The sequence below is a fragment of the Euwallacea similis genome, chromosome 1 (genome assembly GCF_039881205.1).
Source record: "Euwallacea similis isolate ESF13 chromosome 1, ESF131.1, whole genome shotgun sequence".
NCBI lineage: Eukaryota > Metazoa > Arthropoda > Insecta > Coleoptera > Curculionidae > Euwallacea > Euwallacea similis.
In genome coordinates, this window is record NC_089609.1 from 5,471,587 (window position 1) to 5,497,814 (window position 26,228).

A 26,228-nucleotide genomic window follows, 5' to 3' on the forward strand; every position below is an offset into this window, starting at 1 on the left:
CCTGATTTTACGCAATTAGAACAGTCTTAGTCGTAAATTGACTAAAAACAAATTTGCATTAAGGTAATAATTAGCTGGAATTCTATGATGGCATATTCTGTTTGTCTTTCGAAGATTTAAAGACAATACCAAAATATTAGCACTGAATATTAACAGCGTTTATACCTTTTTTTATGCCTTTATTTATAAGGCGATAATCAAATTATTATCTTTTTGTTTGATATTGTTAAGCGCAAATTGATTGAGACTAATATGTCATGAAAAAAGCATCTTTAAGTATGGTTTCAGGGCTTTGATCCCGGCACTATTAAATGGTATGAATTTCAGTCAAGTCCATTTATTTAAATTTGTAAAATCGATATGACCTAAAATTATCTAAATGAAGGAAATTTGAATGTACGAATGTTTATATACCTTATTTGCTCAGAAAATGAGTCGCCTATAATTTCATTGCTAAAATTAATTTTTTTTTTTTATTTCAAAAGCCAAAATCGTGACTTCTGACATCTTTCGCGACTTTCACGTTTTTTTTTAACTTGCCTCTGGAAATTTCCAAAAAATCTCTTGGATCCCTGCGTCTACAAATGCCCGAAAATTCTCATAACCGCATTATAAGCGATGTTTCACTTCTTACGAATTTTGAACGAATGAGTGTTTTTTCGGGAACTTTGAGCTTTTCCAACAACTTTTCGAGAATCCCGGGGGAGACATTTTAGAATAATTCGTTTGGAAGATTTTTCTATAAACGACCTCCACAGGCTATCAAGTTAGTAAATTCTTTAGAATCGATCCAGAGGCGGACTTGGCTGGAATCTAGAGCATACTAAAAATATGACGACTCCATTAACTTCCCTTAATTTTGTAAAATTGTAAATTCCGAGGGAATCAAATTTGGCTGGCCAATTCTGAGTTTCTTCTATACTTTTTCAAATTAGCAGCTTCATTCGTCTAAAACCAAAGGCCTACAGGGAATCTTAAGAATAGCGAACAATAACAAACTTATATTTTGATTTGCAAGATTCTTTTCTATTGTGAATTTCAAAAAGTCGAAATTTGGTCATTATTTTTCTATGGAGGATTGTACTGAGTGTCATTTATAAGAGGGACAGAATGACACTTTCAGTCGATTCTAATCAAGGACCACAGCTGACTCGATACCAAACCCTAAATGGGTACTATCATGCGTTTTAAACCAATATATCATCAGTTTTATGTGTGAAGTTCCAATTTTGCAAATTTTTCAAAAATTGTAAACCTAAAAAAGTCACAATTTGCGAGCTGCTTTCGGTTAAAATCAATATGTGCGCCATGATTCTGAAGTATCCAATATCCGTAAACTTTGAAAAAACTGTACACCGAAAGGGATAAAAAAAAGAAAAAGAGGAAAAAGTAAATAAAACCCTATAATAAGTAGAATTTTTTTAATTAAAGCTGTTGTAGAAAATAATACATAAATTATCAGTTATCACTTAGTAGGTTGTAAAAGTCTAGCATGAGCCATTGCAAATGGCTAAATCAAACATGTATGAAAGAGCTAGAACTACTTTTTAACCCATTTATCACATTTAAAATATGCATATCACTGGCAAAGAAGAAGTGTTCTTTTTGTTCAGATTCTTAATTTTTTAAGTAACGAGATTCCACTACAAAATTGACAAATTCGCAATTTCAATATGGTTAGTAACTTAGAATAAAAGATCTTCAAAGTGTCTTTAATCCATTCAAAGACTCAATTTCTAAGTTCCCCATTTGTATTAAATCTCAGAAATTAGAGATTTCCTCTTCCATACAATGGGCCAAATTACAGCAAAAATAAATAAATAAAACTTCTTATAATCACAAGGCGTAAACAAAAGTCCAGTAGAACAGATTAAAAATTATGAAACCTACTGGAAAGGCTATTCTTGATTTCTTGTCTATCCAATTGGCCACTTCATGTGGGGTCATGGTAGTCCAGCCTTGGTGGGCATGCCCATTGGTCCTTCCCAGCTTCTCTGGTACTGGAATGGTAGTAACACTATCTTCAAGATCGATCAGCTCATCGCTACTACCGTTCGCTATTCTGATGGTGGGGACTGATTGTATTGATGTGGGGAAAGACTGAAAAAGAAGAAATTGTGTTTTGGGTCGATCAAATTCTTCTTGCAAAGAGTGGAAATGCAAATTTCTTGTTAAGTTGTACTAAGTCCAGCCCTTTTTGAAAATCTGGAAATTGGATATCGCTTAAATCAAGAATTATTAGTAAGTAAAAAGGCAGCAAAACAATTAGATTTTGTTTAAATTAGAGAAACATGAATGTGTCAGTTTAAGTGAGTACTTACATGCACAGTAAGGTAATTATTCTGATAGTCCTGTTTCTCATTCTCACTCTTCTCCTCAAGGCTAGTACAAGATCTACTCTTATGCAGACTATTAAAAGACCCCGCTCTTCTCACATGCTTCCTGGCTAAACTAGGTGTAACCGCCCCAATAAGAATGTGCTTGCTACTGGGTTTCTTCATTTCAACTTGCTTCCTGTTGACCAAAATACAAAACATTAAAAATTAGTGCCCAAAAAAGCCTTTAATTGCAAACCTTCGCCTCCAAATGACATTAACAAAAGCGAATTCCGCCATCGAGCAAAATATAAAAGTGGAGCAACCCAGGAACCAAACCTCGCTGGCCTTGATGTAGCTGACCTTTGGAAGGTTCTTCGTAAGGCCTCCATTTAAAGTGATAAACGATAACATTGTGGAAGTGCCTAAAATGCAATGTGAATTTTAAGATTAACAAAAAATATTCTGTTGAGCACCTAAGACTGCTCTTGGGGCACTTGCGTCCGCTTGTAACCAAAAGGTGACCCATGAGGTGGCAACCAAGAACATGGATGGTAGGAAGTAGTCCATTATGTAATAGCCGATTTCTCGACGTAGCTTGAACTTGAATGTTAATGCACTGTAATTGCCCGCTGGAAAAGAAATAATTATTTGGTCACAAGGGCAAATGAATAATAGGCGGTAAATGAACTAGAAAGTTGGTTTTGTCGAAAAAAAGAAAAAGTCTGCATCGGCCGGGAATCGAACCCGGATCGCCCGCGTGGCAGGCGAGCATTCTACCATTGAACCACCGACGCTTGCAACAAAGGTTTTCCTTGAGCAGTTATTCAGTTTCAGATGTGGTCTAGAATTTTAGTAATAATTTTAATTATATGTAATACAGGATGTTTATAAAAAAAAACTTCTAATAAATGTAGAAATATCAAAGTCACGTTTTAAACGAATTCATGTGTTGCCAGTAAAATGGTTTAATCAATACCCTCTGTTACACCCACCTCCTGGGAGGTTTTTTTAAGTCACCCGTTAGAAAAGTGCATGAAAAATTAATTGATTATTTCATGGCAATATAATTGAATACGTTTGTTACCTATTAGGTTGTATGAAATGATATTTTCTATTTTTTTCCAAGAGCACACGCCTAACCTTCAGCAAATGCGCAGAGCGCTTTTTCGAAAATTCGGACTCAGAGTGATTTTTTGTTTGGAAAAAATTTACTAAATTTCTTCAAAACGGTCCTGGATTTTTTAAACTCTAAATACATTATCTTACTCGTACACAACCGTGAACTCTTTCACCTGAAAATTAAAAAAAAACGGCATTACAAAGTTACAGCCAAAACCATTTTTCGACAAAATTTTTTAAACTCCCTGCATAATAAACAATAAAAAATGCGAGCAATTTTTTAATGCTCATTCGATCTTACTCGTAGTAATCTTGTTCCATGGTAGAAGTATGCACAGTTCCTCATGACTCACCCTGTATTAATTTCACTTTGACAAAGATTCCGATATGCCAGATTTTAGCCTGTTGATAAATATCAATTTTCAAGATATCAAATATTTTGCTAAATATTCTTTCTAAGCTTAACAATTCTAAATGAGGAATACGCTAGAATTAATAGAGACTAAGGAACCCACTACCGCTCCTGTTGAACTGAAACTTGAAGATCAGATAGACTCTGCTTGGAAGACTTATTCTTTAGATGGTAGGACTCGACATTTAAGCTTATTTGATTAAATTTTAGGATATTTGATATTAATTATCGCATTAATTGTCTTTTATTTTTGTCAGCCCCCAAGGTTCCCAACCCAATTCCCAATGATACCCTCGGTAAGACCCAACTTTCGTCCATCAGATACACCACCTTCTGAATTCATCACGTTTCAGGTCTTCGCAGAATATGCATAGTAATCAACCTGGTCATCCCAGTATCAAAAGTTATCTTCGGACTCCAATACCTCAATTCATGTCCCACCAATACTTGGCTCCCCATTTACATCCTAGTGGGAGCACTTCTGCAGAGCTCTTTTCTCATCATGTTTGTCTACAAACCATTCAGACATACTGCAGCTTTAGTTACTGTCGGCTTAACTGCGAGCTTGTGGATGATTATTGGTAAACAGCACTGCAATTCTATTATTATTATTTAGTGTATTAATTGTCTTCTAGCTTCAATAAATATAATCGTAGAATGGAAGCCGAATTTCTTCCTGGGAGGGTGGAGGTACTGCAATAAGACCTTCTTTTATTTCGCATTTTTCGTATCCATTTCCGAGTACATCATATTGGCAGTGTTAGTTTTGTACATTTGCACGCATTTTGCTTATACTAATCCTGAGGATACTGTATCTTCAGTGTGAAGGAATAAAAGATGAAATAATTAAAGTGGACAATACAGGGCGTTCCTTAATGTCGTGCTAATATTTCAGAATGTGGTTCTTCAGGCTATTTTATAAAGGTTCATAGAAACATGCAAAATGTCCGGATATGACGTCGAAATATTTTGGGATGTGATTATAGCGATAAAAATATATTAAAAAAAAAGTTTTTATAAACATATCCCAAAAATTGATTCTTAAAGGGACTAGAACACCTTAAAGGGCGAACTCTAAACATTTTCGTAATATTTTCGAAACTAATTAGAGAATGTATTGGGATGAGAGGGGGCCATTTGTAATATTTGTTGTAAATAAGTAATAGATCCTTAACAATATTAGTTTTGCTATTGCTGGCTAATAAAAAAAATTTCTGTTAAAAAGATGCCTACTGTGTTGTCCATGTAAATGTATTGCTCAACTAGTGGCATACTTACATACATGTCTTCCGATATTAGTTATGAAGAAAGTGGTACGCCCCTGGCATGTTTTCGCGGAAATATTTTTCCTGATTAAATGGTCAATTCTACATGAAAAATTCTCTTATAATAAACTGTAAAAAATATAACATAAAATAATAGCTTATAATAAACTCTTAAAATAAACAAATCAATTAAAAGAAATTTTATTGTTTTAATCAAGAGCGATTCTTATAACAAGAAAAGCATAAGAAACTTTCTTCATGTTGGACTGATCAGTCTAATCAGAAAAAATTATCCCAAAATATCAGTGGCATATCACTTTTTTCGCAAATATTTGAAGACATGTATGCAGGGACGCCACTGGTTGAGAAATGAATTACTTTTCTTTTATGTCCCGTTAACACACATCAAAATTTACAGTAATATCTAAAGTACTTTCTGAGTAATTCAAAAATAACGATTTGAAAAGAAAAATTTCAACACCCTGTAGCTAAAAATTTGGGTCTTTGCAAAGATATGTTCATATGAACTTTTTTCTATAAAATGACCTGAGGAACCACACTGAAATATTGACGTGACATTAAGGAACACCTTGTATAGATAAGTTTTGATCAGACTCTATGGCTGGCCTCCTATTAAATTAAAATAACAATTTCAACGTTGTCCTAATTTTTTTATATACACGTTAAACGCCGGTGTCTCCAAAATTGATAGAGCAATTACTTTAAAAAAATAACTCGAGTCAGTTTTTTCGCCGAGCTTCATAAGCCGGTTTCAAATTGACCGAAAAAGTATCTTAAAAATATCTATCCAGGATGGCCCTAAAAATCTAGAGCCTCAATTGAGGTATTGTCCCCAGTACTGGTAGATAGGTAGATGGAATTTGACTTAAAAGGTAAAAAGTAAGTCATAAAAGTCTTCATTTTCAATGACTTCAACGAAGAAAAGCTTCGAAGAACCAGACCAATCTGATCTTGATCTTTCTGATGTATCTGACATAGAGTCCTTCGTAGATTCCCGGCTGCAGGAAAGGCTCAACGGAATGACTAGTGGTAAGAAATTTCAAATAAATCTACTAAAAATAATTACTCAATTTCAGAGGAGAGGGCTAAGTATCTGGAAACAGTGCGATGGTACTTGAAACGCAAAAACGAGGCTGAGGTCTTCACTCAAGGGACAATTATCCTTGTTATTGTAGCAATTTTGGCAGTTTTGTTGTATTTTTCATTATAAGGTTGCTCTCTATATAAAAGGGATTTCGACTCACCTAAACCGCCGGTAGAAAACGAGGCTGGAAGGGTAGAACTCTCAGTCCAGGACGAGTCCAAGACAAACTCAGTGAGGTGCAAGTTTCTGGCTATCTGCACTGGGTTCAATTTAGCCCAATTCAGCCTTAAGTTGGTGGTGTCGTAAGACCCTTAAAAGATCATTAAAATCTACCGAAAGTACTATTTTAATTACTCACAACTAATCCAAGTGATGCCGCATATTTGATAGTCGAAAGGGAACTTCTTCAGGTTCATCCAGCAGTAGAAGGTTAACGTCATTCTATAGGAATACTTTACTTCTCCATCAGGTTTAATTTGAACGAAGATGTCCTTTCCGTCCAAGCCCATCACCGCAGACTCTCTGAAAGTCATAAAAATGATAAATATTTGACTAAACCTGCATTAGAATCCTACTAACAACCTTTCATTCCTTACGGTGAGGTGGGGAATCCATATCTTGTTCCTCAAAGGCTCTTCCCCTTGGATATTCCCCCTCTTGGGGGAAAATGTATCGTACTTCAAGCGACTGTCTTTATACCCCAACTGCACCAAAATATACGACTTCATTTGCTACAAAACACCAAAAACCTGTATTCAAGCCTGAACTTTGGACAGCCATTATTTACAGAGCAACATACTTGTGCCTCTGAGGACTCAATGTGAGTGAGATCAATCTGCATGTCCACTTCGAGGGGACTCGGAGTGGTCGGTTTTATCAGTCGATCGTACCTACAAGAATCGGTCAGTTTGGAGGTGAATTCCTCCTGGGTCAAATGGTCCATTTCACCCATTAGGTGCAACGGGAGGCAGCTTACGTCGACAGGCCTTTTTGGAGTGGTGTGGATAGTAGTCCAGGTAGTCGAGTAGATTTCTGTGGGAGCGATTAGAAAAGGGTTTTTTCACATTGAAGAGGAGTTTTACCATTCTCCGTAGATGAAATACTTGGGCTGTAGTTCGGTTCTGATGTTACAGGGATGGTGGCGTTTTGGTATTTCTTGGGGGCTGGTGAAACTGGCTGGTTGACAATGGGTGGTAGAGCTGTGATGGATACCGTCGTTAGCTGACTAGAAGAAAGGTCTTTTAAAAACAGAGAAAGGCGACGAAAGGCGTGTAAATACACAGTTTTAACATAAAAAAAGAAGAAAGTACAACAAATATGTTATTACTTATTTGTAAGGTCGTAAACACGTCTGCCACTGTGCGTTTAAAGGTATTTTCAAACAAATTAAATACCTATTAATTCCTAACGTTATAGTAACGTATTTTATGTGACTTCTATGAAACGTCACGAAAATGAACTCATATTTACGTCACATGGAGGTGGAATGCATTAAACTTGTGTATGTAAGGTCTTAATGGCTTAAAAACCATCTTGCTGATTTTACGGTCAGATTTCCATGCGAGTTTTTATAAAATTAGACCATATCTGGCTTAAATGGGTATATTCAGCTGAACATTGGAATTAGGTATCCAAACAACAAAACCATAAAAGTAAGCGGATTATTTATAGCTCAGATTAGACTCCGCTATTATAAATTTAAGAGGCGTCATAAATCGTGAATTTCTAATAAACTTTGGATTTTTAATATAGAGCCCTCGAATTGGCAAATGGGAACCAGATTTCAGGTCGGTACCGAAATTAAATTCAATACGATTTCCTGTATTCTTCTTGAAATAAATTCAACTTGACTGTTTTGGTACAAGGTCTCTACAAACAGCCTCCTTCTTCAGGTTGGCCGAATTTCTGCTACATAACAGTAGCCTATTGGAAGGTACAATTGCTGAGTTCATTATGAGCTACTAATTCTAATCCGTATAATCACATTCTTCCAAAGGTGACGACTGTACGGTATCACCCCCACTTCTGTGCAATTTACTTGCTAAACAACCGCACTATTAATGAATCAATATTTACAATGAATTAACGTTGTTTTACGGCTCAATGGGTTCTGTAAACCTTGACTCGTTTAATCGGATTACAATACTTATCAGTGAGCCTACTATATGCCTAAGATTTGATATCATAAAAGTTTATAGCACCCATAAGAGACTAAAAGTTTGAGTAGGTGCAATCTGGTGAATTTCCTAAATGCGGTGGTTCTACTTTACATATAGCTGATATTCAGGGCACACGATCTTTCTAAAAATAGAAAAAAATACCTCTTATTATTTAGTCGAAACAACTCGAGGTGCTTTCATGAAATCCTGGGGAACCCTTCAAGATTTCTCAAATCCTACACTTTTCGTCTGTCGAATTGCAGGTTAATTCAGGCAATCAAAATTCCTCGAATTGTGTATCTTTCGGCTATTGAACTGCAGGCAAATTCAGAATTTAAAAATTTACAGAATTTCTGCATCTTCCCTCTATCGAAGTGCAGGCCCGCTGAGAATTCCGAAAACTTCCAAATTCTCCGTTTTTCGCCGATTGAATTGTAGGCCAATTCAGAATTTCTGAATTTCCCAACTTAGCGCGTCTTCTGTCTCTCGAATTGCGAGCCAATTGGGAATTTTAAAAATTTCCAAATTTTACGATTTTCTTGTGTCGAATTGCAGGCCAATTCTGAATTTCCCAAACCCTGTAAGTTACCAGTTTTTGATCTTGAAATTGAATTGATAAATGTTAAAATTTTGCAATTTCAAGGTAGAAAATTTCTAGTCGGTGCTCCGGAATGGTTTTCCTCCTATCAATTGGTTTTCAAGCTGGAATTATCAAATATTCTAAGTTCGTATTTCTACCATGGAGAATTTCAATGCAGAATTCTGTAGAGTTGCAGAGGTATTATTCCGAATTGTTTCCTGGGTTTTTTGGATGATACAATATTTCGCTGGATTAGAAACACGTCTAACACCGCTGATGGTGATAATCGCGATAGTGCAAATCAATCACCCGACGAAGCATTAAATGCCGTTACTTCAGTAATTATTGTTTGCTTAAAAAAGCACTAGCAGCTATTGTTTCAATTTCAACGGCATCCTCAAATGCATTTAAAATTGTGAATAGATCAAGTAGAATGAGGAAGGTGCTAATAAACGGCTAGAAAAGAAAGCGCTTCAACAGGTCGTAAATCCATTTATTATCAACTCGAATAATTAACACTTTGATTTGTTGTCTAATGAAATTTATTACTATTTACTAACGATTAGCCGATAATAATCCAAACAAAAACCCATTATTGTCGAACAATGCCAGTACAATTAACTGTATCGTGGGACATCTTTAATCGAATTATCAAGTCGATTATTTACAGAAAGCATCAATTTGGGCAAACAACGACGAGGAGCAGTTTACCTACGAAATCAATCATGTCAATCGGTATTGGTGAAAGGGATATTCGGGCAAACACACAAGGGAAGTAATTCCGGTGATTTTTTTATGGTGAAATCACGATGGATATTTTTAAAATTTTACCCGTGAGAGTTACACATGCTCGGTTTTTACTGTACAGTGTGTCCCAGATGAGATGAACAGCATGAGGATCTCGGAAACGGTAATAGATACAAAATTGCTTAAAATGGAAAAAATTTATGCAGTCTAAAGTAAATTAGTGATCTGTTTTTGTACTGACTAGATTCCGAATAGTGACGAGAAAAGCGAATTTGTCGGCTTTCGTTTTTTGCAAATAACTTTTATATGGTTTCAGTTAGAGTGTCGCTCTAAGTTAAAATCATAGGCGACATCGAAAAATGTTTTAATGGCTATACCTCATAGAGTTTCTGAGAAAAATACCAAATGTAATACATGACTGAAAAGGGAATTTTAGGATGATTTTAAAAACGTAAATATTCGATTTTGCGCGTGTATGAAAATCAAAAGTTTAACAATTTATGTCCAAAAGTAAGGATTTAACAGGAAAACTGGCAACACTGCTAAGAAGTTTTCAAAAAAGCGTCTAAATAATGTAAAACTTTCATTCCTCTAACTGGAACCGTATAAAAGCTATTTTCAAAAAACGAAAACCGCCAAATTCGTTTTTTTCGCAATAATTCGGAGTTTAGCCGATTTGAAAATAGATTACTAATTTGCTTTAAATTACACAACTTTTTCTATTTTAAGCGATTTTGTATCTATTACCGTTTCCGAGATCCCCGTGCTGTTCATCATTATCTAATACAGAGTGTATAGCGATACGTAAACTCTCGTAAATATGGCTTTGACTTTAACTGAATAGTTCAGCAAGCGAGCCACTTCTGAGGACAACCAAATTTAGACTCCTGCGGCATCCATTCGTAGCTTTATAGCTCAATGTTGTCATCAACAGTGTATCTCCAAGTTTTTAAATTTCAAACTACAGTAAAGCTCCGCAAAAATATTGAAGTCAATGAGCCACAAGGAATCCAAACGTTCAGTTGAATACTAAGTAGCCGAATCGGAAATTCTGGAACGTCAAGAAGAAGAGAGAGGGGTACTGCACACTCCAGTTCTGTTCTTTTAAGAACGAAATGAGAGAACGGAGGTACCATCGACAGTCGAACCCCAACTAACCTTCCACTAAAAACCTTTCCCGCTCTTCGCTCTCTGGATTTTTTTGTCCGCAATCATCTAGAAGAGAAAACCTGAACTAAATGAGATCGATAGAAAATTCTAACCCGAACCAACCTTGCATGAAATCTTCTTTTCGTCTTCGTCCTCTGGATTTCCCATTTTGTATTCACCGTGAGGTCTTGCTGTATAACCGGTAAACCTTAATTAAATATTAAATTAGGGTTAAATAAATTTACTCAGTTTTAAAGGTGAGGTACCTTTAGACCACTCCTTGAGCTGCAAGGCTCTTTAAGCTCTTCCCAATAAAGATATGAGTAAAAGAAATATATTTTTTTAATTAGTTGTGCTATGTTCAGGGATTCCTGAATAACAGTGTTTGTTTTAATTTTTTGAGATTTCTTTTTAGGCCAAAAATCATATCAACCTCATTACGATTTGAGGAGTCCTACAGCATTGGGTATGTCTTTGTTCCTCCGTGGCAGAGTTCTTCTTCACAGCTTTGATAATAAAATCCTTCCAAATGCATCATTTTACACGAACCTCACTCACGTCATATTTTCCAGAAACAGCTCTAATTAGCATTTTTCCATCATATTTGTAATGGATTCAGTGTTTACACGTTCTACTTATAATACCGGGCTTTAAAAGCTCATGAAGCCTGATCCTTTGATACTTCCAATTGCTGTTTCTGATTTATGGTACGCAATAATTGACCCGAACCAGCCATGTGTATTTATTTAAATAAATTTACAATTGTCGGTGCTGGATTATGGTTAATCAAAAGAAAACCCACCGATGGCAAAAACCACAAAACGAGGGGCAGAAGAAGTCTCCTGGAAGCAGCTTTAATTGCTGAATAACGCTACTCATGATTGAAAGAATTATGATTATCATGCAAGAATGTAATATATAACAGCCCCACCTTTATTCTTGTGTAGTGGATTTCCTGAAAACCAGGTCTTTTAGGAAAACACACGGAGCAAACATTATTATCATGCACAAAGTCGTGATGGAAGCTTTTGAGAAATACCTTGACAAAAGTGGAATTGCCAGATAAATTAAATGTGATTATTAATTAATTGCTCATATGTTTATGAACTTGCTTGAACATACATGAACGACTAAGGAGATATACATGTTTAGTTAACCATGAGATTCACTATTTCAACTTAAATAGGTCAGGAATAATTATTCTTTTCAAAATGTTTAATTTCTTATTGCTTTTGTTGAAATAATATCGAGAAAGGCTATTGACGAGTCAGATGAGGTAATTTTAATTAATTCAGGTTATTTTCTTTGTGGTTATGGGAGAATCCATTGATGGCGATCTTGGCGATTTTAGGCCAGATCAAAGTCTATTTTGATCCTTCTTCTGTCCGCAAATGAGAGGTCGTCTCTAGTTTAAATATAACGGAAGTGTTCATTTAGCAGCAGCTTTTGGACAATGATCAAGAGCCGAATTCAAACATAAACGAATAAGCGAATTTCGACTCTTTTGAGTTTTACGATTTGCCAAAAATTCTTTGTTTGTATACTCAAAATTCAAGGGATGTGCGCTTCTGGCTGAAATCAATAAAAAATAGCAAATTTGGGATATACTCGACTATTCCCGCGCAAAAATCAATCCGACTTAATTCATTTAATCATTGCAATTTAAAAAAAAATCACGGAGATAAGTTTCGTATGGTATACTTCAGACTCAAGACATTAGGTACGCCTCTGGATTGAATGGAAATGGAAAATTGGAAAAAAAAATCAAATGAAACTGCTTATTTGGTAAAAAAAGCAGACTTTGACACGCTAAAAAACGCCCTGTATAAAATTGCTATTTTCGGGAGAAAATATTTTTTAATATCTGAGTAACCTCTGCAAAATGAATTGAAAATTTTACCCCCCAACAATACATTGAAAACCTCCGAGCAGTACTGGCCTTATGGGGGGACGAGGCCGCACGATGGCCCAGGGCGACACATTTTCCTGGTCGGCGATTTTTCTTTGGGTGGTAGGGGGATTGTAATTAAAAATTTCGCCAGGCTCGCTAAGGCCGGCCCTGTCTCTGAGGATCCCATCAAAGCTTCCAAAAATGCTTGAAAATACCAAGGTATTTCTTAAGGATTTGCTTCGATTGTTAAACGATGAATCGAGAATAAACTTACTTATGGATTGACTTTAGGTGAATTTTAAAGATTTTCTGGCTAACTATTAGCCCTTAACCGGAATTAATCTTAAGTCAACATTTTTTGTTATTAAGCCAAAGTGAGATTAACAAACAGACCATTGAGAAATCTTGGTGATGTTCTGATATTTATCTCTCCTAGATTTTTTGTTAACCTTGATTACTCGCGGGGGAAAATTTTAGTATTATTAGCTAGTTTTATAGCGCTATTTTCAAGGTAACTTGAAAATAACAAAAACTGACCTTTTCTAATTATTTTACTTCGCAACTAAGGTTGAAAACGCATTTGCAGAAACTGCATACCACATACTGAAAGAAGATCTGGCCGAAACTGACCTTAGAACGTAATATTCGCAATTTTTCATCAAATTCATGTTCTTTTGCATTTTTTATTTTAAAATTTAGTGTGCTAATTAATTTTTTGTACTTACCCATATACCGGAGGTGAAATATTACAAAAAACACCAAAAATCACCACCGTAAAAACCACTGTCCTGACCACCGGCACTGAGACCATGATAAACAGACCTCGTTGAGGCCGGTGATGCGGGGACGGCAATTAAACTCGACTTTCAATAATAATTATTAAAAACAAATTACGTACTCGCCACGACTAAGAAAAAAGTTACTGCTAATTCGACGGTTAAAGGTGTTCCTCAGAGATTGACAATAATTAAAATTACGGCAAATTTTTACTTTTTTTTCAAGAATTTTACAGTCGCCAAGAGCGCTCCGGGCCTACTATTGGGCCCTCGCGGCCGGAACCCGGACTCTTATTGCGGTAGCTGACGGTGGCGTCAGACGATTGTTTAAACAATATTTGGCGTGATTGTTTTTAGCCAAATAGCAGTCATGAACGGAGATAAAATGCTGCCACTTTATGGTTCGCAAGCCGGGAGTGGTGGTAGATGCATGAATTTGTTTGCCCTAGCTTGGAATAGCACGTTAGGCGGGATAAAGTTTACAATGTGCTACTTATTTTTCGACTATAAAACGGTTGGTGCTGTAAGCGGCTAGTTTATTCTGAGTGGTGCAGGACGAAATAGTGAAAGAAAAAGTGGCAAACTAACCAAAATAATAATATCATCAACATTTAAGCAGACAGTCCCCTTTTATTTTTCACTATTTTTATGTCGTTGTAATCGTAGAAAAAACATGGCATACCAAGTGCACAAAATAGCCATTTTCTCACAAACCTCACCAAATGAATAGCATGTCGTGAGGTCCGTAAGGTATTATATTCCGAAAAACCAGTGGCGTATCAATTCACAATTTAACCCGAAAAGCAAACCAATAAATAATCCGAACAGTAGTTTAGAAAAGAATTCGATTTATTCCTTTTTATCTGTATTTAAGCTGCTTTTAAACGACCAAAAAATTACTTTCGAATTATTTTTTATCATTGCTATTTAGTGTTTCTTTCTTGACATACTGTATAAAGATAAGCACAGGTTATCCTGAGTAACAGTTTCATATAAAACTTCACAGCACTGCCCTTATTTAAAAGAAGAATTAGGTCTCAAAAGAAGATTAAAAATTGTACAATTTAATAATATAGTTAGCCAATTTGGCTAAAACCGTACTTGAACTAGTATTACACTATGGAGTCAAAATAAGCACCGAAATTATTAATACACCTTTCTTTTTCAAGTTTTATTGGACATGTTTTAATGCGACATAATCAAAGTGTCATGACTAAGTGAATTTTCTATGATAAACATATACTCGATTATTGAAACCAGTATCACAAGTTGGATTTTTTCTGCACTTTTGTCTCTATAAAAATATACTCCTTTTCAGAATTTCTATTTACAATCTTCTCGTATAACAAACACATACCTAGTTATGGCTAAAATCTAAATTTAAAATATATAATCTACAAATATTGATTAATAGGAGACTGTCATTATCTCATTATAGTCTATTAATTAGGCTGACGCAGATAGGTACGAAATGGTGAACCTAGTGTTAAGTAGGCACTTACGTTTATTTACAATAAACGCAAATATTTGCACTCTCCATTAAAATGCTAAAAACTTCTGAACAGTTTCTATTACTCCGTTCAGCCTTCTCTATCTTTGGCGCGATTTTATTCAAATTGGCCCATTTATTTTCAAATGACGGGCCATTGCCTAGAGCAAAAGCAAGTCTTGACTTATAAGCGACCAAAAACAAAAAACCAAATAAATAGCGTTTTAAGGATTTCAGGGATGCTGTTAAATTGCTTCTAGATTTCTGGAAAACGTCTAAACAATTAGTTCTATTATTAATCGTTATAATTCAGAAATTTAAATAATCTGAGAGTAGAGCTGTTTCAAGTAGAGTAGAGACTAGAATAGTAGTTTTGATCGAAGGTTTCAGAAAAAAAAGGTTACAAACAAGATTGTGAAAATTTATTTAATAAAATGCCTACAACTTAGCATAAAATACAATTTATTACATCTCCTGACGATATTAAAATGTATTTTTAAAATTTGATCGGACACTCTTGAATCAATCATTAATTTGTCCTCCGAAAAGTTCCTCGTCAATACAGCAAGCAAATTAAATAAAAGAAAATAAGGACATAAAGACAGAAGACACAACGTAATAATAGGGAGAAAAAATCTACAGGTCTGAATCATATTATTTAAAATATTCATTTGCCAAATACTTTTTTAATTTCCTCCACCCTGACTACAAACTATAAAAATCAGTTTGAAGACTGATCATTAAGAGCACCTACATCACCGTGATTACTTTTACTTTTCTGGAAAATCTTAGTGCACATAGGCCTAAGAAGGGTCGCTTCCAATTTATACGAATTGGAAACTCGTTTCAGTGCCACTTTGACTATAGTGAACATTTCTACGGTCAATTTAAAAGTCTGTGCGATATTTTCCGTTTCTGGGAACTCAATAATCAGGCGAAGTATCTTTTTTTCATGCTCTAAAGTGGATTTTGTCACATTAGAGCTGGAGGGTGCGATGTTTTCAATGGTCCACGTTGGGTTGTCCTCGCATTTCTGAAATTAAATTTGTATGAGGTAAAAAATATGTAATTCATGGAAGTTCAATCATTAAAAACTCTATCACATATCACGGGTAATGTTTTTATGTTAACTTCAAATATCCTAAGAAAGGGGATTCATGGAGACTTCTTTTTGCATAGAATATGTTGGGGAATAAGAATTTTATTAGAACCAAATTTCATTATGTGGCAAAGGTTATACCCCTTTAAAGAGGATGGACATAACGCCAACTGCGCCCTATACACTACATAACAAAAATGTAAGAAGATTCAATTTATTGATCCTAAATATTCCTAAATACTAGATTTTGCCTCACTACTGTCATTATAAAAGTAGCAAAAAAATCACCTTAAAAAACAATAATTTTTAGATTAAGGTAGTAAATTGAATAAAATGATTACATTTTAACCTCATACCACCACATAGATAAAAGATAATAAGTTCTATAAACATACTCTCCATTAATTGTCCTGCAGAATCACCAATGACGTGCAAAATTGGTTACAATGATATTTCTAGGCGATTTACGCGTATTGCTAAATCTCAAGATTCTACGTAGACAATTAGGAAGAAAAAGACATTAGAACTAAATGCTCTTAATGATGTACAAACAGGCAATCCGAAAAGAATCATTACTCAATCTATAAATAAGATCCGATGAAAGGCAGATGAGATGTTTCGTCGGAGGCACGTGATTTTATCGGCTTAATGTTAGTGGGTCAACGCGATTATTCGCATGGAGGTCAAAGTTAAAAGGAATTGCTCTTTAATGAAGAATGCGGTCAATGAACTTTTTTTGAATTGTTATGATCATTGAAATCAAAATTACAACGATATTTGAAGAAAAGTATCAGCAATTGCTTCTGTTTCCTACTCTTATTACTGACAGTTTTTTATAATCCATGATTTTTTTAGCAAAACATCACTTTTACCTTTGCATAGATTCGAACCACGCTGCCGGTTTTCAGGGCTATAGCATCAAAGGACCGGTCTTTGACGTCAATTACAATGCAGTCCTGGATGTAAGGCTGATTTTTCTCTATGTAATGTGCAAGGTACAAATTACTGCTAGCTTCACCTGCCCTAGAATTCATTGAAAGGGAAAAAGATTTAGCGAGAAAGAACAAAAATTTTTGACCATGGTTAGACAATCATAGAAACTATGGATCATAACATGAATCTGACCAATACCTAGGCTCTATTTTACCTTACCTTTTAGCATTATACTTTTGACAATTGCAATTAGCCGCTATTTGATTCACATGGTCCAAATCCCACTTGGGTTTTGGAGCGTAACCTGAAAAATCAGGGAAAATGTGTATTTCCATTATGGTAAAACTTCATATTGACGAAAATTTTGGTCAAATTCAACGAAAGTGTTCGGCCCAATAATATAAAAAAAATAAGTAAACATTTTTCTAAATATTAAGATGTTTTTATCATAACTCTAAAGAAAAATATTATCAGCAAGCAAATAACACATAAATTAACTAAATGAATATTTGAAACTTACCTAAACTAGCCGCCAAGAGTCTATGCACCATAATATCAGCATATCTCCTAATTGGGGAAGTAAAATGCGTATAAATCGGAACACTTAAAGCATAATGATTGTATTTCTCCTCGTTATCCATGGAACCGGCGCAAAAGTACCGGGCTCGAGCCATGGGTTTAGCAAAAATATGGTTTAAAACTATCTGACGACACATCCCTAAAATGGCCCCCAATTATGCTTCATTCTGTCGCAAAGAAAGGCAAAATCTTAACCTTGATAATCATTGGTGATATATTTTTTTAAACTAGAATGTATTCCGCCACTTGACGAAACATCCACGTAATAATCGAAAGATTCCAATGTTCTCTGAGCCTCGACTAACATCGTGTATTTTGGCGGTTCATGACAACGAAGAAACGCTATGTCCGGGAAAGATTCGTTGATCTTTCTGGCTACTGAGATATTTGCCAACAGCATAAATTCCTCAATTAGTCTGAAGGGCATTGAGAATTAACATTCAAATAGCAAAGTTACAAAAAAAATACCTGTGGGACTCCTTGTTTTCGTAAACGATGAAATCTGTGGGTTCCCCATTTCGTGGGTTTAGGTTGAAAAGCAGTTTAATTTGGTCGATTCTTAATGAGCCAGATTTAATTCTGGCCTCTCTTAAATTTACGGCAATTTTTTGGAGAACGTTCACTGTTTTGCTCAAATCCCGAACAGTAAATTTGTTATGAATTTGAGGCAGCTCTTCTTTCTTGAATTCTCTATCAATGGCAGAAAATAAATTAAACCTAAAGGGCTGGTATTAAATTAAAACCTACTTGGATGGATTCTCGATCATTTGCTGGGCGTGCTCGTAAGCTAATTGGGCACAGGAATTTAAAACTGTGCGCACAAATCTAAAACCAGCAATTTGGGATGTTACACTGGCTTTATTTAAAATATTTTTATTTAGTACCTAGTGTTAAAGATCTCTCCTTGTAAATTCATTTCCCAAAAAACTGAGAAAGCTAGTTTATCCTCGCCTGGCAATAAAGAGCAATGGAGGCAAAGCTCCACGGGAAGCATGTGGTATACCGTGTCTACTAAATAGATAGTGGTAGCTTTTTGGGACACAATCTGGTCCAGGGGTGTGTCTAATTAAGTTTAGGGAAAATGTATTGAAGTAATGTGGTACGTAATTGAAATAGAAACAGTGATATTTAAAGGCGAACCAAAAACCAGTTTTAACCCCGTCTGTTCCATTAAAGACATGAAAACAATTATAACATTTTTTAATTAAAAACATATAGTTATTATTTAATAAGGTGAAAAAGTAGCCCGTTTACTACCAAAACGTTATCCCTAGTTGTGTCAACGACTGGGGAATGGTAAAGGTCAAGGCAATATAATTGTATTTCCGCCGGGTAAAACATGTAATTGTTTCGCCGACTGATAATACAACCTTTACAACATGCTTACCCTCTGCTAAATAATAACTGGCGTCTGAAATATGAACACCAATCTCATAATTCCCGTTTGGAAGCTCTTTGACTGAGACTGCATCATCCAAATCACGAGCAGTCAAAGGATCAATTGTAAAAACGCACTCTTTCCTTATATCTTCTCTCTTTTTTAATTCCTCTTGTGGTATAACCTAGAACAGGAAAACGGTTTGAAAATTTTAATTTCAGTCACAAACCGCTTATCAATAACTACAGGTAACGGATTTCTTAGCCCCTTTTGATTCATGTATTTTAAAGGATATTTGTTTGATTTTAATACGCTTTCCAGCAATGGAAAGTTTCTTGCATTTTTGAAATGCAATCTCTAGAAATGACCTAAAGAGCAAGACAGTCAGAGCGAATCATTATATTTTAAACTGTCTAGAATTAGTAGAAGCGAATTCCCATAAAATCCCGTTAGCTCCAAGAGTACCGTTTACTACATTAGAACGTACTCGAAATGGGGAAAATTATTATGAACTAACTTTCTCTTATAATAAACTACCTTATAGCATTAAACACTTAAGGGAAACAGATTTAAGAAGGCCATAAAAAACTAATACTCAAGGGGAAAGATGTGACTTAATTGAAAAATCCCTGGAAGCCCTGATCTTATTGAAATCCAAATTTGAGAATAACTTAGTTTACAAAAAATCTCAACCCATTACTTGTTGGGTCTATAATGAACCATAACTCTGTTCATACTTACTTTTGTTTTTGGAAAAAACTGAACCATATCTGGAGTATATGGAGTTATATCCAAACAAAACTCTTTCAATATTGACAAAGTTTCGACGTTCAAATCACCTGCCCTTCCTAGGGTATCTATAATAACCCCTAAAATAATAAAAAATAAATACCTATTGCTAATCCAGAAATTCAAAAGCATTACCCACAGCCTTATGAGGCTGAGACCACTGCAACAAGCGCCCCAAGTATAAAATATTTGAATAAGCTTTAGGGTCTCGTCTGAAGCCATTTGGGCAAGAGACCTCTGGTATTCTCATACAAGGCATACGTTTATCTCTGGGATAAAACAAAGCATAGCCAAGTTCTCCAGATGGTTTTAAATTCCCCACAGTGGTACGTGGATGTATCTATTAACAAAAATCACAATAAGTAATCCACCAAATAATTAAGAACAGTTAATTACTTTATCAAGAATAAAGACTACAATAGCAGTCTGTTTTCCTTCTTGCCATTCCTCTTCCGGCTTTAATAAAAGCAAGACTTGGTCCCCTTCCAATGCTCTATTTCTATCAGCAATGGAAGTCAGGAAATAATCGGGTAAAGATGAATTGGGGTTGCTCACATAAGATTCTTGACTGTTTTTTGGATTGATTCTGATAAAACCTTTAATTAATTCTCCGTTTTGATAGCCTTTAAAAATATTGGTTTTTAAATGAGTATTTTTATGTAATAAAAAGAAGTAAAGTATTACCAAGTTTTGCCATATCAGCAGTGAAACTGGCGGGAAAAGATTCCTGGGCTTCTTTGGCCGCTTTCCTTTCATGTTTATGTCTTTTATGTTTCTCTTTCTTGGGAGTTTTTAACTTCCCTGAACTACGACTAGTGTTTTGATTCACCTTAAATAAAAAAATAATCTCAATTGCAATTTTACCATGTTTTAGAAACATACTTCGACACTGCTATCTTCAGAAACAAAGACAGATTGATTTGCTTCATTTCCATGCTGACCTTTCTCAGTCGTCCTTCCCCACTTCTCTCTCTGTGTTTTTGTTTCCACTTTTGTTTTTTGCCTCAACGCAGTATTGTTAAAATATTTTCTGCCTTTATAAGTTCGAGTCTCAGCAGCTGTAAAAGTCTCTCAACAACCCATGAGGACATAAATGAAGACCCTTGAAACCTACCCAAAGTTAAATCTTTTAATGCAGAACTCAATTTTTGCAAATGCGTCTCGAAAATGTACGTTTTAGCTGATCCGAGGAAAGACTTTAAATTAATGTATTTATATTCTTTATTTCTTTTCCTAAAGACTTTGCCATTTCTTGTTTTGTCCATGGATATGATATTGCAAGTAAACTTTAAAGGTGATTCGTCCTGCAAGATTTTTATTTATCACAAAATTAAATTGTCCTGATCACATTTTGGCGTAAATTAAACCTCTTTACAGGCCGGCGTATCTTCTTTTTTTAAAGGTAACAAACTGGCTAGCTGATCATATTGGCAAACTTGGCTCGTTGTAACTAACTTTTGTTTGAGCATTCTGGGACTGGTGTACGGCGTAGACTCAGATGAGACTGAATTTGAATTATTTAATTGGAATTTGTGTTTCCTCTCCCTGCGTCTGTTCTGAGATCTGTTTTTTTTTGCAGAATCTAAGCACAGAAAAGACCACTGTAAACAGGGAAATTGCCTGCTTTTTATCTATTTTTGAATATTGACAAGACTTGTACTATGCAATTTAAATGTTCTTTTAGAGTAAACTTGGAAAATTTTGATAGCGAGAAGAGTATATTTTGTATTGGTGCGGTTGTTTTCAGAGTATGATGTTTGTGTTTGAAGGAGCTGCTTAAAACAGCTCTTTCAGTCTATGTTTCATCAGATACATTATTGAATGACTGTGTAATTCATTCAGCAAGATATTGTAAATATTTGTAAGTTGCTAACTTTAGTATGCATTTTTATTTTGGAATCGTCATGTTTAATTCGCGATTTTGGGAGACGCTCTCAATGGAGGCAACTACGAATCTCAACTAAATACCTTTGCTAATACTTAAATCCATACTGGTAAAACATTTTATTGTTTCTGGCTGTAACACCATTTCTAATAAGCTCCCATTAAACTTTTGGCAAATAAGTAATGGTCTGCAAGTAAGTATGAATATTTGGGGATTTTTAGAAATGGAGTAAACCTATAATAGCTATTTAAAGGTACTCATTGTAACTATAGTGAGTTTAATTATTTTGGCTTTGTCAGTGAGTTTTATATCTTGGATAATAAAGCTCTCATGAGGAAGACTGCAAAATTCTACATTCAATTATTCCCATGAGGTGATTGATCTGATTTACCTGATTTTTTCTCTTTTATACTATGGCATAAACTCTATGTATAATATTCAAAAACATATTTTTTAATTTCTCATTTGTAAAACTGAGGGCAAAACTGATAGAATAAATATAACATATATAAAAAAAGGGTGACAAATAATAAAATTCAATAAGAAACATAAAGTTATGTAAATACCTGTCAATGAACTATTGCCAAAATCCATTGTTTCATTTCGTCTACTTTGCACAGGTATGTTACCAACAGATACATAAGGGCTTCTAGGAGAGGCTGAAAATGCAGGAGTTTTGGACAAAGTTAAAGTGCTTGAACTTGCATTGACATTTAAGGATGGAGGCTGAGGATTGCCTAAGAAGGCCATCCTCTCTTGGCTTTTTTTCATGGTTATAGGGCCACTGATTATATCGCAAAATATTTCACAATATGACTTCCTTCATTTCAGAAAAACGGAGACGAAAACTATTATAGAGATGATAACAAACGTTTGATATATCCCAGCGACTTGAAGTTGGCGAGACAGTTAAGTGTATAATCAGATAGTAATATCTGTCGAGATCGGAAAGTGATTCAAAATTTAGAATGGTACTTCAAATTTCTCCTTTTTTTGTAAAATTTAGTTTTTTTTAAATTTTTGGATTTAAAAAAACTTTAAACACAACCTCAAAAATTAGATATTGTTACTGTGACATTTGAGAGTTAATTGACATTCAGACAACTGTCGATTGTCGACAATTGTCTATAAAAATCGTGCACATGACAAATTGCATTATCGACAATTTCACTGCACAATTGGAGAAATTATAAACAGGAGTATTACTTTTTGACAATTGACATTTGACAAAAGTCCATCAACAAGGAAAAAGGTCGGAGAATCGGTTCGCTCCCTTCTTTTTCCAAGTTGTCTCTCCCAGTGGCATTTCGAAGCGTAAGTTGGATTTTAATTTTTAAAATATCTTGAACATCTTTAAATAGAAATTAATTTACTTTAGCAATATGTAAAGTCTGATATTCAACAGTATTATTACAATTAATATTTCATTCAAAATATATTTGTTTTATGTCGTATCGTATTGGAAATTTGTGTACAGGTTAATTGTTGACCGCTACATGAATTTTTGTTATTTAGCTAACTCAAATGTTAGGTTTCCTTACAAATGGAATTTAATCCAGTATTTATCCTACACTCGGTTAATTTAATAAACAGAAAACTTGACCCTAGTAAACTACTTCATAACCTAGATCTATTATGATTACACTAACACAGCTTAGAAATTAAATGGTACTAGTTGCTATTATTACTATACCTATGTAGTTCTTTTTTAATAGTGCCTGATATATCATAATGGTTTTAAAATAAAATATGAGCCTAACCACTGATTTATTGTAGTTTGCATTGCACCTTAATGACCCTTAGTTCTAGGTACACTTTCAGATTGAAAACCATGCTGGTTTTCTAAGAGACTATTGCTTGTTATTTACAAATATATAGAGGCACTCTAACACTTTCGCATGTATTATAAGTAACAGTGATTGACCTGTAATTCCCTGGTTTTTTTTTCATGGATGAGTATGATTAGGAGAAGTTTTAAATGCTTCTGCGAATATTCTCTGTTCTAGGGATAGATTGATGATGTGGGCTTGTGAGTTGCATATGTAGTTGCTCAAAGAATTTATAATTTTTAGCATCAGACTACCATGCACAGATACCTTATGCATTATCAATGCTTTCAATATTGCTTTATATTTCCATTTAATTCTGAGTTGCAATCAATGAGCTTGTTGTTCTGCCTGAAAGACTTCATCTTGAAACTGTTAATTCAAAAATGTGTTTTCCATTTCTTTCAGGTAAGCCGTTGCACTAAATTACGTGAAGATGTCGGGAGGTTTGGAAGTCCTTAGCCTTAAGGGTGAGTGTAGTCTTAATGGATTTATAGCAAATGAAAATCGTAGCTTATGAGAGCCCAAGTCTAAGCTGTGAGTTATTTATACTACAAATTCAGTAATATTACACATATCCAAGCCAATTTTATTCTTATAGTGTCATTAAGTGCTTATAATGTTTTGTAAAAATACATTATGTTGGTTTAAGTGATGAGACTTTGACAAGAGCATTGGGTTATGATTCTTTCCATGATTTATGAACACAACTCTGATGAACCAAGAAATGCACACTAAAAAGTAAAAAATGTCTTTTGAGCAACAACACTATTTTTTCAACTAATTGAAACGACTATCTTTTGTTAATTAATATGTCTACTAATAAATCAGTATTTCATTACTAAGCATTTTAATATTGCTTATTACAATTACTTCTTTACAACTGCATTAGTCATAGACTAACTCAATTTTAGCAATAGTCTTTTTATGTAGCTAAAGATATTGTTACTAGAAGATTTCACAATTTTCTTACAAACATGCAAACATTAACATTATTAATTAAAAGTGTCCTACTTTCAAATTATCAGTCTTCCTATAGAAAATTATGTCCTATATAACATTTTTTTTTTCTGTAGAGGAAGATGTCACAAAAATGTTGGCTGCCAGCACCCACTTGGGAACCACCAATGTTGATTTCCAAATGGAACAATATGTCTACAAACGCCGCCCAGACGGAGTCCACATTCTTAACTTGAGGAAAACCTGGGAAAAGCTTCTTTTAGCTGCTAGAGCTATCGTCGCTATTGAACACCCCTCAGAAGTGTTCGTCATTTCATCCAGGCCTTATGGTCAAAGGGCAGTTCTCAAGTTTGCCACTCACACTGGAGCTACTCCTATTGCTGGAAGATTCACTCCAGGCAAGTTTTTTGCTTAATTTTTAACACAAATTCAATCGGGTGCAAAATGATGAAAACAAAAACTAAGGAACCTATGAAATATTCTTTGATTTTGATAAATTTTCTGATGGATATTTCCCTAATTATTGTTTAAGAATTATTATAACTATAACTGGAAATAATTGTATGATGTTTTAATAGGTGCATTCACCAATCAAATCCAAGCCGCCTTCCGTGAGCCTCGTTTGTTGATTGTAACAGACCCCTCTTTTGATCATCAACCCATTACTGAGGCCTCTTACGTCAATATTCCAGTGATAGCTCTGTGTAATACTGACAGTCCATTGAGATTTGTTGATATTTCCATTCCTTGCAACAACAAATCTCCTAACAGCATTGGGTTGATTTGGTGGCTTTTGGCTCGTGAGGTAAGGAAATTTTGTGATGGACAATTCTTTGCAAGACCACAATACTAAATAAAGAATATAAGTGATGATAACCACAACCGTTCCAGTCAATTTGATTTGACCATGATGCAAATTTTTCCACCTGACTTTTACAAGCCATTTAACTGATTGCACAGTAAAACTTTTGAGAAAGAACTAAAATTTTGGCTTCTAGGTACTCCGTCTTAGAGGGCTGATCCCCAGAGAAACCAAATGGGACGTGGTGGTTGATTTGTTCTTCTATCGCGACCCTGAAGAGGCCGAAAAGGAAGAGCAGGCCGCAAAGGAGCAAGTAGCTGTAAAGGCTGTTGAAGTGAGTCAATGTTTTATTTATATTCTTAAAAAGTCCTTTCTAATGCTGGAAGATATAATTTACCTCGTCTTACAGTTTCGCTTAGGACTAAATTAAAATGCTAAATTTTACCATAGACTGCCAATGCAATGGTAATCCTATAAGTTATTTTGCAACATTTATGTTTGATTTTAAATTCATTATTTTCGTCAACTATATAACTCCCACGTTAGTATTTTTCTAGATATACCAATATGTTAAAATCCTTAGGTACCACATGAAACTCAAGAACTGGAATGGAACGCAAGTGGTGAGCCGGACTGGGCGGAAGCCACTCCGGCGGCCACAGGTGCTGTTACAGCTGCAACAGCACCTGTAGCCTTCGCACCACCGCCGGCGGCTGATGATTGGGCAACTGAGGTTGCCCAAGAGCAGTGGAGTGCCCAGCCTCAGGCCGCCACACCTTCCCAACAGCCCAACTGGGGTGGTTCTTCAAGCTGGGACTAAGCCAATCACGTTTAAATGTGAATAAAGAGTTTTAATCAAGGACTTGATTACTTTATTTTCGTTGCGACTTTGGTAATTTTCATATTGTTCTGTTGCATTTGCTTTCGTTTCACAATAACTCTATCTGGTTGACTGTTTACTAAATGT

General features: G+C 35.0%; 5 protein-coding genes and 1 non-coding gene across 10 annotated transcripts in view; 3 read left to right on the forward strand and 3 right to left on the reverse strand.

Moving 5' to 3' along the window:
* sta (stubarista 40S ribosomal protein SA) overlaps nucleotides 1-26,120 on the forward strand; it is a 68,874-nt gene extending 42,754 nt beyond the window's left edge. The window contains exons 1-6 of one of the 2 annotated variants that reach the window (XM_066406562.1): nucleotides 22,890-22,987; nucleotides 23,908-23,969; nucleotides 24,576-24,857; nucleotides 25,038-25,264; nucleotides 25,458-25,595; nucleotides 25,845-26,120. In XM_066406562.1, the coding sequence (XP_066262659.1) occupies nucleotides 23,936-23,969; nucleotides 24,576-24,857; nucleotides 25,038-25,264; nucleotides 25,458-25,595; nucleotides 25,845-26,081 (918 nt within the window). In that variant the 5' untranslated portion in view covers nucleotides 22,890-22,987; nucleotides 23,908-23,935 and the 3' untranslated portion in view covers nucleotides 26,082-26,120. Of the gene's footprint in view, nucleotides 1-22,889; nucleotides 22,988-23,907; nucleotides 23,970-24,575; nucleotides 24,858-25,037; nucleotides 25,265-25,457; nucleotides 25,596-25,844 lie in introns of those variants that run through there. The other variant, XM_066406564.1, reaches the window with a different exon arrangement.
* LOC136419875 (transducin beta-like protein 3) overlaps nucleotides 1-26,228 on the forward strand; it is a 45,108-nt gene that overhangs the window by 13,739 nt on the left and 5,141 nt on the right. The gene's annotated exons all lie outside the window — the stretch shown is intronic.
* LOC136410676 (pH-sensitive chloride channel 2-like) lies at nucleotides 1,438-13,888 on the reverse strand. 3 transcript variants are annotated; one of them, XM_066392944.1, is made up of 10 exons: nucleotides 13,471-13,888; nucleotides 7,302-7,444; nucleotides 7,007-7,251; nucleotides 6,799-6,950; nucleotides 6,578-6,741; nucleotides 6,380-6,529; nucleotides 2,792-2,947; nucleotides 2,575-2,740; nucleotides 2,322-2,514; nucleotides 1,438-2,100 (listed from the first exon to the last, which is right to left on the reverse strand). In XM_066392944.1, the coding sequence occupies exons 1-10, from the start codon at nucleotides 13,554-13,556 to the stop codon at nucleotides 1,837-1,839; spliced, it is 1,719 nt and encodes a 572-aa protein (XP_066249041.1). In that variant the 5' UTR covers nucleotides 13,557-13,888; the 3' UTR covers nucleotides 1,438-1,836. The 3 variants fall into 3 exon arrangements, with proteins under 3 accessions (XP_066249041.1, XP_066249051.1, XP_066249059.1); XM_066392954.1 differs by having other exon boundaries at nucleotides 6,802-6,950; nucleotides 13,471-13,887; XM_066392962.1 differs by having other exon boundaries at nucleotides 6,802-6,950; nucleotides 7,019-7,251; nucleotides 13,471-13,886.
* On the reverse strand, nucleotides 3,042-3,112 carry TRNAG-GCC (transfer RNA glycine (anticodon GCC)). Its single transcript has one exon. It is a non-coding gene; the product is annotated as a tRNA-Gly (tRNA).
* LOC136410694 (transmembrane protein 272-like) lies at nucleotides 3,863-4,736 on the forward strand. 2 transcript variants are annotated; one of them, XM_066392975.1, is made up of 4 exons: nucleotides 3,863-4,020; nucleotides 4,107-4,145; nucleotides 4,203-4,430; nucleotides 4,485-4,736. In XM_066392975.1, exons 1-4 carry the CDS (start codon nucleotides 3,912-3,914, stop codon nucleotides 4,673-4,675), a joined length of 567 nt encoding a protein of 188 aa, XP_066249072.1. In that variant the 5' UTR covers nucleotides 3,863-3,911; the 3' UTR covers nucleotides 4,676-4,736. The 2 variants fall into 2 exon arrangements, with proteins under 2 accessions (XP_066249072.1, XP_066249081.1); XM_066392984.1 differs by lacking the exon at nucleotides 4,107-4,145.
* Nucleotides 15,490-22,653, reverse strand: Dis3l2 (Dis3 like 3'-5' exoribonuclease 2). The gene is made up of 17 exons (XM_066391643.1): nucleotides 22,240-22,653; nucleotides 21,156-21,370; nucleotides 20,903-21,092; nucleotides 20,671-20,846; nucleotides 20,473-20,617; nucleotides 20,185-20,411; nucleotides 19,924-20,128; nucleotides 19,741-19,868; nucleotides 19,009-19,183; nucleotides 18,506-18,683; nucleotides 18,369-18,446; nucleotides 18,090-18,311; nucleotides 17,817-18,037; nucleotides 17,563-17,760; nucleotides 17,262-17,346; nucleotides 16,982-17,132; nucleotides 15,490-16,043 (listed from the first exon to the last, which is right to left on the reverse strand). The coding sequence occupies exons 1-17, from the start codon at nucleotides 22,442-22,444 to the stop codon at nucleotides 15,732-15,734; spliced, it is 3,111 nt and encodes a 1,036-aa protein (XP_066247740.1). The 5' UTR covers nucleotides 22,445-22,653; the 3' UTR covers nucleotides 15,490-15,731.